The following is a 13,877-nucleotide window of genomic DNA, read 5'->3' on the forward strand; positions in this document are numbered from 1 at the left end:
AGCGTGCCCTGGGCAATGTGGGGTCCTGGCCAGCACTTGGAGTAGGCTCAGTACATGTACACAGGGGTTGTGAAGGCTGGATTAGTCACGTTGTCATCCAGGTCACAGTGTGAGCAAAGGTATTTTTACTCCAGTAACTTGAAGGATACATCCCAAGTGTGTGGGACAGCTGCCTTCCAAGCTTGCGTGGCGTGTGTAGTTGTGGGTGATGGATCTTACAGTTAGTTGTTTTGATTCTCATCATATGGATTGGAGCATAATGGGATAACTGCACATGAAATGGCAAACAGTCCAACTCCATCAGTGCCTGCCTAAACCCAAAGGCCCCCATTGAGAAGATGGTTGCCATTTGCTTTGTTTGATCTGAAGAAATGATGGTAATAGGCTTGTCAGAAGATAGTTGAGCATGTGAGGGGAAACAGAGGTGGGGTTAAGATGGACTGGAAAGAGGAAGCTGTGTGCTCCAGGACTTGGAGTTAACAGTTACTGCAGACCTCAAGCACATTGCCTTCTCGTGTGTCAGGCTCCATATGCCAAGGGAGTTTGCAGGTTTTTCTTTTTAAGAGGAGTAAATCCACAACCAGCCCAGTGCAGTTCCTTTTTTTTCTTTTTTTTTTTTTTTTTTTTTTTGTCCTTAGTAAGGTCTGCTTCCCATCTGTGCTTTAGCAATGGGACTAATGGGACTGCTGGTATTTCTAAACCTAAAACTGAGAGTTCAGCTGGATTGCTGTGGAGCAGACGCACCTCCTATATAAGGGGAGGCCTGTACCCTTCTCTTATGTAATTGATGTAGCTTGATCTTTGGAGCCCAGTCAGAAGCCAGACTGAAGGAGAATCTTTGGAGTCGTAAGATGAAACTTGAACGTTTTGTTTGTTATGGCACAGATATTGCTTGGAGTCTTTAGCTGGAAATTCAGAGCAATTACCTCTCTCACAGATGAGTTAAACAGCTCATAACATGCTGTATTTCACAGGGAAGGAAGGTAAGGGGTGGTTGATTAGTGTGTGGGGTTTCTTTTGTTGTTGGGGTTTGGGGTTTTTTTAGACTCCTGCAAGTTTCAGTTTTCATCCTTCAAGAGAAAGATACGGATTGCAAAGATCTTCCCATACCGTGGATGCCACGGAGTGTGTTTTGGGGAGTTGCTCAGTTAGATAGAAGCAGAATGCCTTCCTAAAGTTGACTGGATATAAAGCTTCTCCCCTTGAATGGAGTAAAGCCTCTGAGAGCAAGGTCAGCTGCAAAAAGAGCCTGCAAGTTTAGGGGGACAGGTTCTCAGTAGGATCATGACACTGGATGCCTGTAGGGCTGGAAGTGGTTTGTCACAGGTCTGTGTGGTACTTATATGAAGTAAAGAGCAGTATTAACTTGGATGTAAGGGCTAAATGGCACTGGCATCGTGGACAAAGATGTGGAGTTGCCTGGAGGAAGTGTGCTGGTGTCTGTGAAAAGCGTGGTACATATCAGAATCAGAGCTGTCTGTAAGGTGCTTTGGGATACCTCTGAACAGTACCAGCAGAAGCGACAGTCTCCATCCGGGATCATCCCACGTTCACTCCTTGAAGGGTGATTGTAACCTGGTCCTACACAGCACAGAACTATTACAAAAACACAGTACTCCACCTGCTATTCTTAACCCAGTCAGTCTCTCCGTTCAAGAAGTTTGTGTGTTCCAATAAAAACAACCTAGCTGTGCACTTTTCTGTAGCTTTTGCTGAGAACTCTTCCCAGGTTGGCACCTGAATGCCTTACTCTCAGCAGTCAGAGGCTTGCTTGCTCTGTGTGCAGGTTATTGCCATAGAATAGTTAGGACCTACAGCTTCTTTCCTTCCCCATTAAATAGTGGCCTTGTTCAGTATATTTCTTTTTAAAAATTGCTTACTGTTGGAAGCAATGAAGCACATTCTGGGGTTTTGATGGCTGGGGACTCTGGTGATGGTTCCATATAAGATGGGATCTTATTACTTGCTGTATTCTTAACTTCTGCTAATAAAAGAACCAAATGGATTATTGTCTAGTTTGGGTCTTTCTGTGCTGTGTGTGAAGCTTGAAAGAGTCACTCTTGCTTTCTTCCTTCCCAGTGCATACCAGCCAGGTTTGTAGGTCAGAGACTTCTGTTGGTGCAGAAACCAAACTGATGCCTAAAGGCCCATTCCCAGGCGGTTGGGGCTTGCTGTGTGCCTCCTCTGGCAAAAGCCAGCAGGTGGGAAGTTTGTGCAGCTGGAACAGTAGTTCTGCCGTGTGGCATCCTCTCGATGTCTGTGATTCACAGCAAGTGTGTGCCTGGTCTTGCTCTAAGATTTCGGTGCTGTCTGGTGCAGTTAAACATCGCGGCCGACAGAGCCTGGACTGTGCTGCCTCTTCCTTACGGTGCTGATCTCCAAGGAAATTATTTTTTTGGAAGTCCAGACTGTGATGCCCAATGGAGTTACCAGTTGTAGTACGAGGCCAATGGTGGTGTGAGGGAAGGTGTTGGGTGTATCTGGTGCTACCACTGCATGAAGCTGCTTGTCATAAGGATTCCCCTGATGTACATTTATTCCAGAGTGGCAGAGAATGATAGACCTGGGACGGTCTGCTCAGTTTTCACCTCTGTCATATTTTAAAAGTAACGCGAGGAACGAAGTGGGATTGGTGTTACTGCTAAGTTTGGTCTTTCATTTTGGAGAGCTCTGCTGAACCCGTGGTGTAGAGTGAGGGCATAAAGCAGCAGTGTGGTCTTGGGGCTGGCTATCCTCAGTCAGGACTCTCCAAGCTTTCAAAGCTGGGCTGACCATAATTTCAAAAATTACCTTTTTTTTTTTTTTTTTTTCAGAGATAAAAATTTTTAGTGGCTCAGTTTTCCACTTCCTGGTCTTACAGATTTCAGAGCAGACTGTCCCCTTCCTCATTCCAAGGTTTAAAAAGGCTTACACTTACCACTGTGGCTTGGGTGCCACATGACAACAGGCAGAAAAGGGAAAGGAACAGGCTGACCAGGTGGAGAATGGGTGAAATGTGTTCAAAAGAGCAGAAACTGTGATTTATGGACAGCACTGGAAAGCCAAAGGTGAAGAAGCACTGGGAGATGAGCATTTGCAAGGAGAAAAATGAGTGAGAGGGACCAAGGGTGCAAAGAAGAAGAGCTGGGCGGGGGGAAGAGGGTTGAGTGCTGGAGATCTTGGTGGTTGTGGGCAAAATTTTAGGTGAGTTGAGATTGAGACATTCAGGAGGCCTGGATTTAAATTCTTAGTGTAAAGGAAATGCCTCCTATCCTACACCCCTGTAAAGGATTGACCATCTTCTCCTGGTATGCGGGCTTAGGGACTGGCAGGAGTGGGAGGGAGGGGCGTTTGGCTGGGAAGGGAGTGGGGCTGGTGCTGACCAGAACAGCCCTGTGCCAGACTGCCTTCTGCTCTGTCATCGCTGTTCCTCAGCTGTCAGCAAACATCTGGGAACTGCCCGGGCAAGATACGCCTAATCCTCCTCTTGTGTTGGCTCACACCAAGTCTGGGCATCTGCAGCTGAGCTGTGGGTTTTGTCAGTTGCTTGACTCAGGATACGTGTTTTGCAGTGACTTTGTAAGAGAGACAGCTCTTGTAAATGACCTCGATAGCTCGAGGTCTCAGGATGGAGTATTATTGTTTTATTTTCTTTTTTTATGAAAAGCAAATTCAAGGAATGGTGGAGAATGTTGGCATCAGATTTCACACAAATGTCACTAAAAGTAGCTTCCACATTTGAATGTGAATTAGGCTTATTCTCTTTTCAGAAAGCAGAGTGATACTTAAAAGTCTTCTGGGCAGGTTAAAATTGTGTGTCCTCCCTCCTCTGTGTGCAGTTGTGGTCATGCTCTGCCCTCTCCCGAGAATCACTTGCTTCATTTGTTGCCAAGTATCCTGAGTACGGATTAAAATGCTGCAATCAAGGTGAGTGTCTAAGGCCATTGCCTAAATTTTTAAGGAGCTGGAAGTAAATGAAGCATATGATTAGGATGGAGGAGCTGAGTTCAGTTTGGTTGAAGCTATTTGAGGCTTCCCTGCAAAATTGAGTTCTTTTTCCCTTTTTTTTACCCCTGCCTCCTGTGTGGCATCAAAGCAACTTGTTTGGACTAAACCCTCCTTCTGCTCATTGCTTTTGTGTCTGTCTGGATTGCCCAAGCTGAAACTCTCCAGGCTGATTTCCAGGAGTGCTGAGCCGTGATGTGGTTTCAGTGAAGTTTCTTAAAAAGATCAGCTCCTTGGAGAAGATGTGTGAATTCCTAGGTGCGTATTGCCCTGGAAGGAGAAATACTGGCCTTGAGCTCACGGCAGCATCGAGCGTGTCCCACCTGATCAGCTATTTTAACGATGAGCAAAGTAGGAAAAATGCTGGAGGAAACTGTCAAACATCATGTGGGCAGTTGCTGCAAGTGGATTGCAGTGCAACCAGTTCCTTGTTCACCGCTGCCGGGAAGGTAAGTTCCTTGGGGAGGGATGGTGGGATGTGAGCCTAGCGCCCCTCGTGTGTGCAGGGGGATGGTTTTCCAGGTTGGTCTTATCGTAGAATCACAGAATGGCTTGGGTTGGAAGGGACCTTAAAGACCATCTCGTTCCAACTGCCCTGCCATAAGCAAAGGGCACTTTCTACCAGACCAGGCTGCTCAAAGCCCCATCCAGCCTGGGCTTGAACACTTTCAGGGATGGGGCATCCACAACTTCTCTGGGCAACCCGTGCCAGTATCTCACCACGCTCATAGTGAAGAAATTTCCTGGTATTTCCAGGAGCTTTACCTTTGCCTTCCTCTAGTAAAATTCGTCTTTAAACAACTGAGGTATTACTGTTTCTGAGCTGGGAGATGTTTGCACTGGAGATTCACCATGATTCCATTTTGTTAGCAGCCTCATCTCTGTAGTGGTACAACAGGGCACAGAGGCACTTCACAGTTGGCGTAAAATCTGAACCAGTCTAGTTGTAAATGAGATGGGAAAATCATTGGCCTGGCTGGGTTCCCAGAGCAATGGTGTGTTTCCCTTACTGAGGCAAATGACACCCCAGCCACTTCCAGTAGCTGTCTTTGCTTTCACCTCCAACCATGCCGAACCTGTGCCTGTGGTTTGGGGTTTGCCTTGGCGTGGCTGGAGCCAAGCTTCCCCGGGCTGCAGGAGCTGTTCCTGTGTCTGAGGCCAGGCTGTGGGGCCAGCGGGCGGCCAGAGCTGCTTGCTGTGGCACAGGCAGACTGGGAAGGTGGGGTGGCATCTGCTGCTGGGACAGGAAGCCATCCCCCCTGGGAGAGAGCAGCTGCTGCCACCACCTCCTTGCCAGCTCCTGGCCACTGTGGCCAGCCTGGGGCTCTGCCCTGGCTCTGGCTCAGCTCCCCTACCCTGCTGTCTGCAGGGGCAGCCAGGCTGGGATTGCTGCCTTTGCCAGGGAGCCTCCTGCCAGCTTTTAAAGCAATACTGTATCAGGAGGGGGTGACAATACGGGCAGGAGGGGGTGACAGCATGCTCTGGCCCTGCTGCCAGGGGCTGAAGAAAGTCACTGCTGGCTGAAACTCAGAGGAGCAAGAGCAGCCTGGGGCTTTGGCCGATGTGTGACTTACACTGTCAGCACACCCACTGTCACTGGTGTGGGGGCTTCCCCAGCAGCTCCCTGTCCCTTTTCCTGCTGCCTATGAGAGACCAACCCTTGGTGCAACGGTGGCCTCCAAGAAGGCTGGCAGCCTCCTGCCACTATCCCTGCAGTTTGAGGAGGGCTGAGGAAGCACCCGTGCACATCCCTGTGCAACGCAGGCGCTGCTCCTCATAATGCTGGTGGGAAGGACAGCAGCAGCTGCCTGGCCCTGGAGGAGCCAAACAGGTATAAAGACAGGGCTTGGTGCCCAGCCCTTGATTGCTGCCAGCAAGGGCCTGCCTGGGGAAAGGCAGGGTGACAGGGCTCCCAAAATTTGAGGCAGCAAAAGCAGCAAGCAAAGCAGGAAGAGCTGATGAAATTTCCTACGGGGCCTGAGAGGTATTTACTGAAGAAACGTGCTTGGTGGCGTTTGAGTGGGGCCATTACCTTTGGCATCACGCGCTGATGAGGAGCCGCATGGCTGCGGCTGAGGTCACAGGAGGCAATGACAGAGAGGTTTGCCTGAGCCACAGAAGGTGGAAAGGCTCCTGTCAGGGGTAGGCAGAGGTGGTGTAGGGGAACCCGTAGCTGTGGCAGAGGCCTGGGAAACATGGGAGCTCCCTAACGCCCAAGGGGACAGGAGCAGCCACCCCCCTCAGCGAGGGCCTGGAGTCGTTCATCACATGGGAATTTGATGCTTCTTCCCCACTTAGCACAAAAGTGTGCTGCGTCAGGCTGCCCTCAGCCCCCTCCCCTACAAGCAGAGGCCTGAGAGAGCCCAGGGTTTCTGTTCTGAAGGTGCCAGTGGGCTTTATCAGCTGAAAAAGGATCCTGGAAAATACTCTGTGGGGCCCGAGTTTGAGGTGTGCATAAAACCAAGGAAGACTGTGGTACTGATTCTTCACTATGGCAGAGATGGGCAACCTTAACCCACTTGGAGCATGCAGCTCCTCACTAGGACTGCTGCTATCCCTGGCCTGGGATGTGCCAGGCTCTTGCTAAGTATAAGCCAACTCAGGCCAGCCTGCTTTTGTGCCCAATCTCAACTGCAAACAGCTGCTGTAAATCCAGGGCTGATTTTCCTACTATTTTGTAGGATGAAGTCATCCCTGTCTGGCCACACTTGAAGGTCTAGTCACGAGCCTGCTGTGTCCCAAGGCATGAGTCAAGGGAGGGCACGTGTGCGCAACACTGTGCAAGGTGTGTGTCCCTGCCTGCAGCTCGGACGCCCTCATTGCCCACCACAGTGTTTGGGGGAGATCCAGGGTTACCTCAGCCTGCAGTGGGGTGTTTCTGAAGCCTGCAAGGAGTGCAGTGAAGAGAATTCAGGTCCCTTCCCAGCTCCCTGTGCCCCTGCCTGCGAGGAAACTGGCTGCAGATTTAGGGCTTGTGAAGCCCCTGGTCCGTGCGGCAGCCAGATGTGGCTGGGTGGGTCTGATGGACACCCCTGGCTGCAGAGCACCACTTGTGAGCTTTCTCCCCTCGAGTCTTGCCCTGACAGAATAAACCCTGATGCCTACAGTTTGTGTGCTTACAGGGATGGACGGGATCTTGCAGGAGGGACAGCTGTGATTTATGTGCTGTACCAGGATGGCAGTGGGGTGTTGCTCAGCTGGAAGTAAGAGACAGCTCCTCTCACAGCTGCTCTGCTGCTGGTCAGATCCTCTGGTCTCAGCTTGCTGTTTGCTTTTGCTGACCTATTTTCATCTGCTGTGCCCAGCACATGGCTGAAGAAGTTGGGAGCTAGGGCAGCTGCTCTTCCTGAGGATTTTTCTCTCGCTGTAGGGCCGTGAGTCACTATCTCTGTCAGAGCATGAAATGGAATTTGCTTAACCCCACGTTGGAGACCAGAAATGGGTAGGTTTGCTTATGGTCTGCTTTGCTGCCAAAAAAAAATTATAATAAAAGAAGCTGTTTGCCTTCCAAGGCTCAAACCATACCTAGATGCAGCTCATCCCTCTGTGGATCAGCAGCACTGTGGGAAGGGCTCTGTTTGCCTCCTAATAAACAGCTAACACAAATCTCATGTACAGAAGCAGAAGCCACTTCCCTCTGGAGACATGCCTGACCTTTAGTTGCCATCCTGTTTGACCCTGTGAGGGCTGGAGGAGCCTGCACGGGCAGGTGGGTTGTGATCTGTGGGACCGGGGTCGCTCAGGCTGAGGTGAGTGCTTGGCATCCACTGCCAATCTGAACTGCCAGCCATGCCCACAGCCTGGCTCCTGCTGCTTGAGGGTGCACTGGGAAGCACCAGCAGCTTTGGGAACAGTGCCTTTTCCTTTAGCCATGTGCAGCCCACCGCTGGAGCAGGGTAAGACATCTGTCCTGCTGCCCACTGCGGTGTGCCATCGGGGTGAGTGACTCCACAGCCTGATTCCTGGTGCATGCTTGAGTTTTAAGTCAGGGCAAACCTTTGCCCTTATTTCTCATCTTAAGAAATAATCCAGTTCTCACCCCTGTCCCATTCCCTCCACTTACAACCTATGCACAAACTCGCTGAGCCCACTAAACCAGGTGTACTTCACATCTTCACACTCTCAGTGCAGGTATCTTTACAGGGCTCATGTTTATTTTGGATTTATGCACCTGAAATCAACCATGGTTCATATGCAGCAGGGCAGTGTGTATTTATATATCCTCTTTAATCTGAGTGGATATGGGACTGCTAATCCTTTCTGACAGGAAGGTCATCCTTGAGAGTGGTGCCCTGGGAGGGCAGGCACGTGGAGCTGAGGGAACTGTGCCAGCCGGCAGGGGATGCCCTGAGCCAGGGGCTCCTCCATCTGTGAACAGCTCCTGGTTCCTTGGCCTTGACAGCAGCCCCTTTTCCCTCTGTGCTGCCTTCATCTTCTTTGGCTGCTTCTGGCTCTGATAAGGTCACTGCATCTGAAGCCTGGAGACCATCTCCATCTCCAGTTTTACTTCCAGTACTGCAGTCGTTCCTCTCTTTGCTGTAACACCACATCCAGCAAGGCAAAACCCCCACAGCAGGACCTCTGAGGTCCTGAAAGGTCTCCAGCAGGACCTGGTTGTGACTGATACCGTCCCCTTCGTGTCAGGTGAGATGGGTGGCAAAGAGGGACAGCATCCATACTGTCCCTAGCCCACCTGAGGTGTATTTGTGGGCTCCTGCTTGTGCAGGAAAGGGAACAGACCTGGTGTGAGGATAAAACCCTTTCCCATAAAACTGCTCTTTGCAGCAGCTGCACGAGTCCAGCCCTGGTGGTGGTGGCTGTGGGAGTGGGTGGCCTGGTGGGCTTGGAGAGGAGCCCCACAGGTCCCCATGGCAGGCACATGTGCTGGACAGCGTTGTGGGCAGTGCTGCCCATCAGGCAAGGAGTGAGGAGGGTGTGGGCCCTTGTCCTGAAGGAGGTGGAAGCTTTCCGGGACGAGCCACACGGTGCTCTGGGGGCCTGGAGTGGTGCAGGAGGCTCCCAAAGGGGCCCACCTGGCAGAGGAGGCCAGGGCAAGGTTCTGCCTTGCTGGTCTACCAGCCTGCTCCCCGGGGGCCACCATGGCTTACCCATGGGTGCTGGGGTGGCTACAGATGGGGAGGGTGCAGAGCTCAAGGAGAGACCTTGTTTCATCTGTAGCCATAGGCTGTGGCATCCCCACCCCTGGGACATTCTCTGCCAGTGCTGGGACTCCCACCTCTCCTCAGAGGTGACAGAGGGCTGTGGGTGCAGCCAGCGGGTTCACAGTGTGCTGCATGGCCAGAGGCTCTTCTTCCTGTAGCTCCAGTAAAAAACAGCAGCACAGGGATCAGGAGCACTTCCTGGAGTCCCTGTGAGTTGCTGGCACGTCCCTGATGGCCAGGCCACTGCAGCTGCGTCCTGCCACCCACACCCTGTCCCCACAGGATTGTGGGGTGTAGTGTAGGGCTGTGATTACCACCAAACAGGCTGAAGCTGTAGTATCTATATAGAATATGCCATATATTTGTTTTTAATGAGATGGTATGGAGCAGTTCATATAAAAAAAAAAAAAGAAACATGGGTGCTCCCCACCCGTTGTCCATAAAGCTCTGTAAGAAATGGCCCATGCCCACTAGCAAGGAATGCCAGGCTCAGGGCAGGGAACACCCAAGGGCAGCTGCAGTGAGCAGGGCAGTGCTGCTCCGAGGGGAAAAGTGCCTGTTTCGTAGCTGCTTCTGCAGTGAAGACAGCAGGTAGCAGGAAACATACCTTCTCTTTTGGTGGGTCATACAAAACCCCTTTCCCAGAGGTAAGTCCACATCTAGACAAGAATCTGGATGCTGTTCTAGCAGTGTTAGGAGGGTTCTCCTTGGCAGAGCTGGCATAGCTGCAGCTAACTAGTGAAGCCGTGCTACCTCCCATTGTCCAGCTGCATGTTAAGTTGGTGCAGTTCAGGTCAGGTGCCATGTCCTACCCCTGGGGTCACGGCTGAGGACCACCCCCAAGACCAGGAGATGCTGCCTCTCTGCTGGGAACCACTAAGGGCCCTGTTCTGGCAGGGCTGTGCCTGGGCTGCTGCAGACCCGGGTGCTCAAAGTCCTGGTGGCTCCCACTGAGGGACAGGCAGACACTGTCCGCTGCCCCTCCTGCTCTCCTAAGTCCAGATCTGCCCCTCTGGGCCCTCTGCCCCCTGTACCCCAAGTGGGAGTCAGGTGAAATGTTGGCCATGCTGATGACCTCGGCCTTCCCGAGGGCTGGGAGGAGCCGCTCGGGAGGTGCCGTGCCAGGATCTGACCCCGCCGGTTCTCGCACAGGCCTTTTGCTGACAGGTTTTCAAGGAGGGAGCAGCTTCCACCGTGGGCACCGTGCTGGACCTTGCGGTGCAGGACACACCAGGGAGTCGCAGCGGGTGTCCCAGAAGGGGCTGCATTCCCATCTCCTCCCGTCCCACCGCTCCGGCCGGCGGCAGCTCCGTCCCCCCGGGTCTGTGCCGTGTAAGGTGCGTGGCAGGCGGGGTCACCGCAGGAGCAGCACCAGCGGCAGGAGCAGCAGCGTCGGCGAGACGGAGATCTCAGCAGCGCCACCACAGTCTTGGGCGTTTTCCTGGGAGATGGGAGAGAAGGGGGTTAGCCTGCTCACTGCCGGGGCGGCTGCCGGTGGAGGGAAAGGATCCCACCCGTCACCTTGGGAAAGGGGAGCAATGTGGCCAAAAGGAAAGAGGCAAAGGAAGGGACTGGTTTGATGCCTGTTGGTCACAGCAGCCGCCTGCAAGCTAGGAAGCCACTTGCCTCCTCGGCTCCTAGTGGTGGGGGAGCTTGCTCCTGACCCTCTGGTGTCTGAGCTCAAGCCCTTCCCAGGTGGTATTAATGTGTGAGGGTCCTCCTGCTAGGAAGCCCCTTGGGGATTTGCATGGCTGTGTCTGGGTCCAGCCAGCAGGATGGGCACGTGATACACCCGACGTGAGGGTGCAAGAGAGACATTTGTGCATGGGTAACAGGCGTGCCCACGGTGAAATTCAGCTGTGTGCCCTCCCTCCCTCTCTGCCATGCTACCCCGGGGTACCTCAGGGTGGAATGCATGGCAGGTGTCCGGCCGCCGTCGCAGCTTCTGGGACCGCATCCGTTCACACTTCACTGAAGCGTTATGTGCGAGGCTGTTAAGGACAACGGCAGCAGCAGGCAGGGAAAAAGGGGATGAACACAGCACAGAGATACAGGGCCTGGATGCAAGTTTGTACATGTGTAACTGCACGACCTGAGAGACAGAGCAGGGAGGTCAAGGGAAGGGCAGGTCACCCTGCATGGGCTGGAGATTTTTCCAAGCTGTCCCACAAGTCGGGTTGTACCCTCTACCCCCATGGCAATTGCACCAGAAGTGAATTTTCCACCCTAGCAAATATGAAGATGAAGGGGCCTGTGGAGCTGTGCATCCCTGCTGGGTGTGGAAGGATATATTTGACCTCTTTTGGGTCCATTGGGACAGGTGGGAAGATGCTGCAATCACAGACAGCATCCGTGACGAGGAGCAGGAGGTTACTGCTGACGATCTGCTGTGCCACAAACATCCTGCAAGAGAAGAGCAGATAAAGAAAGCACATCCTTCCAGCTACACCACCAGAGCTGCATTGCCTGAACCACAGAAAAGAAAACAGAGATCATCAGAAACAGGATGTCAGTCATGGAAGGCAGGAGAGACCCAGGGAGCAGATGTACACGGGGGGGAAGTGGTGCTGGCACACCCTTTTGGCCTCGGAAAACTCTGAACTGGCTCAAATTTACAACTCTGTGCTAGGCACAAAAGCCAAAATCAAACCCAAAACCCAACCAACCAACCAAATCCAACACAAGATGGGGCAGAACGTCACAGCAGATGACATTGAGAAAGCCTGGTTTCGTCTGGAGGTACGTCAATGCCCATTTAACATGGATTTATGTGTATGCTCATATAATGCAAGGATGTCTGTATTATGTGGTCCTGCGAGGAGCAGTGCTTTGCTAAATTTCATGTCAGTGGAGAGAGACACAGAGGATCCCAGCAGCACTGTACGTTACATCGGCGTGATGGGACCGACCAACCGACGCTCGAAAATCGCACGGCTTCACTTCGCAGCCACAATTTCGCCTGCCCCTTCCCCTCCCTGTCGGACAAGCAGGCTGTGGCTTGTGGTGACCAGCACAGGCACGTGCCTGTGATGATGTCTCTGGATGCAAGCGTTTGCCCGAGGACATGCACGTGAGGGCTGACCAGGCAGGCAGTGCAGGGATTGAGTGGGCAGGGCAGGACGAGGGCAGGATGTGTGTTGGCTGAGTGCAGCGTTTTCTGCATGAGTGCTGTGCACGTGGGGGTGTGTGTGGGCAGCTCGGGTGTGCCTCTGTGCTCACGAGGCTGCATGTGCCTGTGACTGAGGGTCTGTGCACTGGCACGTGCACATCAGTCACAGGAGGTGTGTGTCCAAGCATACAGGTGCTGTACGTGTCTGGGCATCTCAGCAACCTGCCTGATGCCTTGCAGCCATCACGTGTCATTCACCAGCACAGAGGCTGCAGCCACCCAAAGCAAGGCTGAGCTGCCCACGCTGCCATCCCCCTCTGCCTGCTGGCAGGGAGCTGGCAAGCTGTCCTGGAGCTGCTGGGCACAGGGAAGGCTGGGAATGGCGGGCTCAGTGTGCCTGCACTGGTGGCAGGGCTACAGTGGCTCTGTACACTTCCAGTCCTGCAGAACACCGCTCGGCCAAGGGAGAGGGCTTCTGGATTACAAAAACAGGTTTGTGAGGATGTGCCCACTGCACTGTCAAACCTGGCTGCACTGGAGGAGCACCCTGTCTCCCTGGTTATTCACTACCTTGTCTTGCTGCCCTCTAGCCCCTGGGGATCTCTGTGTTCCCTTTCAGAGGTGTTGAAGGTTGCACACTGCAGCTGACCATTTCATTAGTGGCTTTTTCACTAATGACTGCTTTGGGAGCTTTGACAAGCAGGCTTTAACAAATTCAGTAACCAGGACAGAGGTGCTCCATGCACTAATCTGCAAGCCAACTTTTTCCCCAGCACGGAGCACCCAGCCTACCGTCACTCCACAAGGAACTACCTGGGCTTGTGGAACGGGATCAGGAAAGCCTGCATGCCTGAGCTAATGCTTCACAGAGCCTGTAACAGGGTGTCTCTCCCAAACACCTGCACGAAAGATGCACAAGAGATGCACCTGGGATCCAGAGGCTGCAACCACACCTGTAATTACAAAGGAGCTGAGCAGGATGCTGTGAGGGACAGGATGCAGCACCTGCTGCTGTAACGCTGGTGAGGTGCTGCCTCCAGCAAGGAGGGGTCAGTCCCAGGCTGTGTTGGTGCAGAGATCTGTGCAGCAAGACCTTAACAGGCCAGTTTAGGGCAGTCAGCTCCTCTGGATGTGCCCAGAGCCTAATGCCCCTCCACAATACCTTGTTGTCACCAAATCTGCAATCTCTTCTGAAACAATGTTTGGCAAAGCCTGGTTTTCCTACAGTCATGCTGACTAGCACAGGCTGTTTTCCTAACCTTTAAGTCTTTCCTGCAGTTGATCCAAGACTGAAGTCAGACTAGGTAGGATTTTTATTTTTTTTTTTATGGGAATTCCAGTCAGATCTGTTTGGATACCTCATGTTAGGAAAAGCTGGACCAGTGGAAATTCATCTTTCTGTCACCTTTCCACACGTGATTGCTGATGGCACTATGGAGCCACTGAAAACAGCCTTTTTCCACAAAGACTTTTCTATCTAACTTTGTACTCTTCCTTCTCTTAAAATGAAAATGGAAAATAAAACAGTGGACCCTTGTTTTCATTTCTTTCAGTTTAACGCTTCTTTTTTTCCCACCATCCCTCCTTTTTTTTTTGTTTGTTTCTGTAGAAAAACAGAAAAG

General features: G+C 52.4%; 1 protein-coding gene across 1 annotated transcript in view; it reads right to left on the minus strand.

Annotated features, from left to right (window-relative positions):
- Nucleotides 1–9,574: 9,574 nt before the first annotated feature.
- Nucleotides 9,575–13,877, minus strand: part of CACNA2D4 (calcium voltage-gated channel auxiliary subunit alpha2delta 4) — a 129,028-nt gene continuing 124,725 nt past the window's right edge. The window contains exons 38-40 of the mRNA XM_032688544.1: nucleotides 11,437–11,549; nucleotides 11,047–11,129; nucleotides 9,575–10,587 (exon numbers count right to left, since the gene is read on the minus strand). Of these exons, the coding sequence (XP_032544435.1) occupies nucleotides 10,501–10,587; nucleotides 11,047–11,129; nucleotides 11,437–11,549 (283 nt within the window). The 3' untranslated portion in view covers nucleotides 9,575–10,500. The remainder of the gene's footprint in view (nucleotides 10,588–11,046; nucleotides 11,130–11,436; nucleotides 11,550–13,877) is intronic.

The sequence above is a fragment of the Chiroxiphia lanceolata genome, chromosome 5 (genome assembly GCF_009829145.1).
Source record: "Chiroxiphia lanceolata isolate bChiLan1 chromosome 5, bChiLan1.pri, whole genome shotgun sequence".
Taxonomy (NCBI): domain Eukaryota; kingdom Metazoa; phylum Chordata; class Aves; order Passeriformes; family Pipridae; genus Chiroxiphia; species Chiroxiphia lanceolata.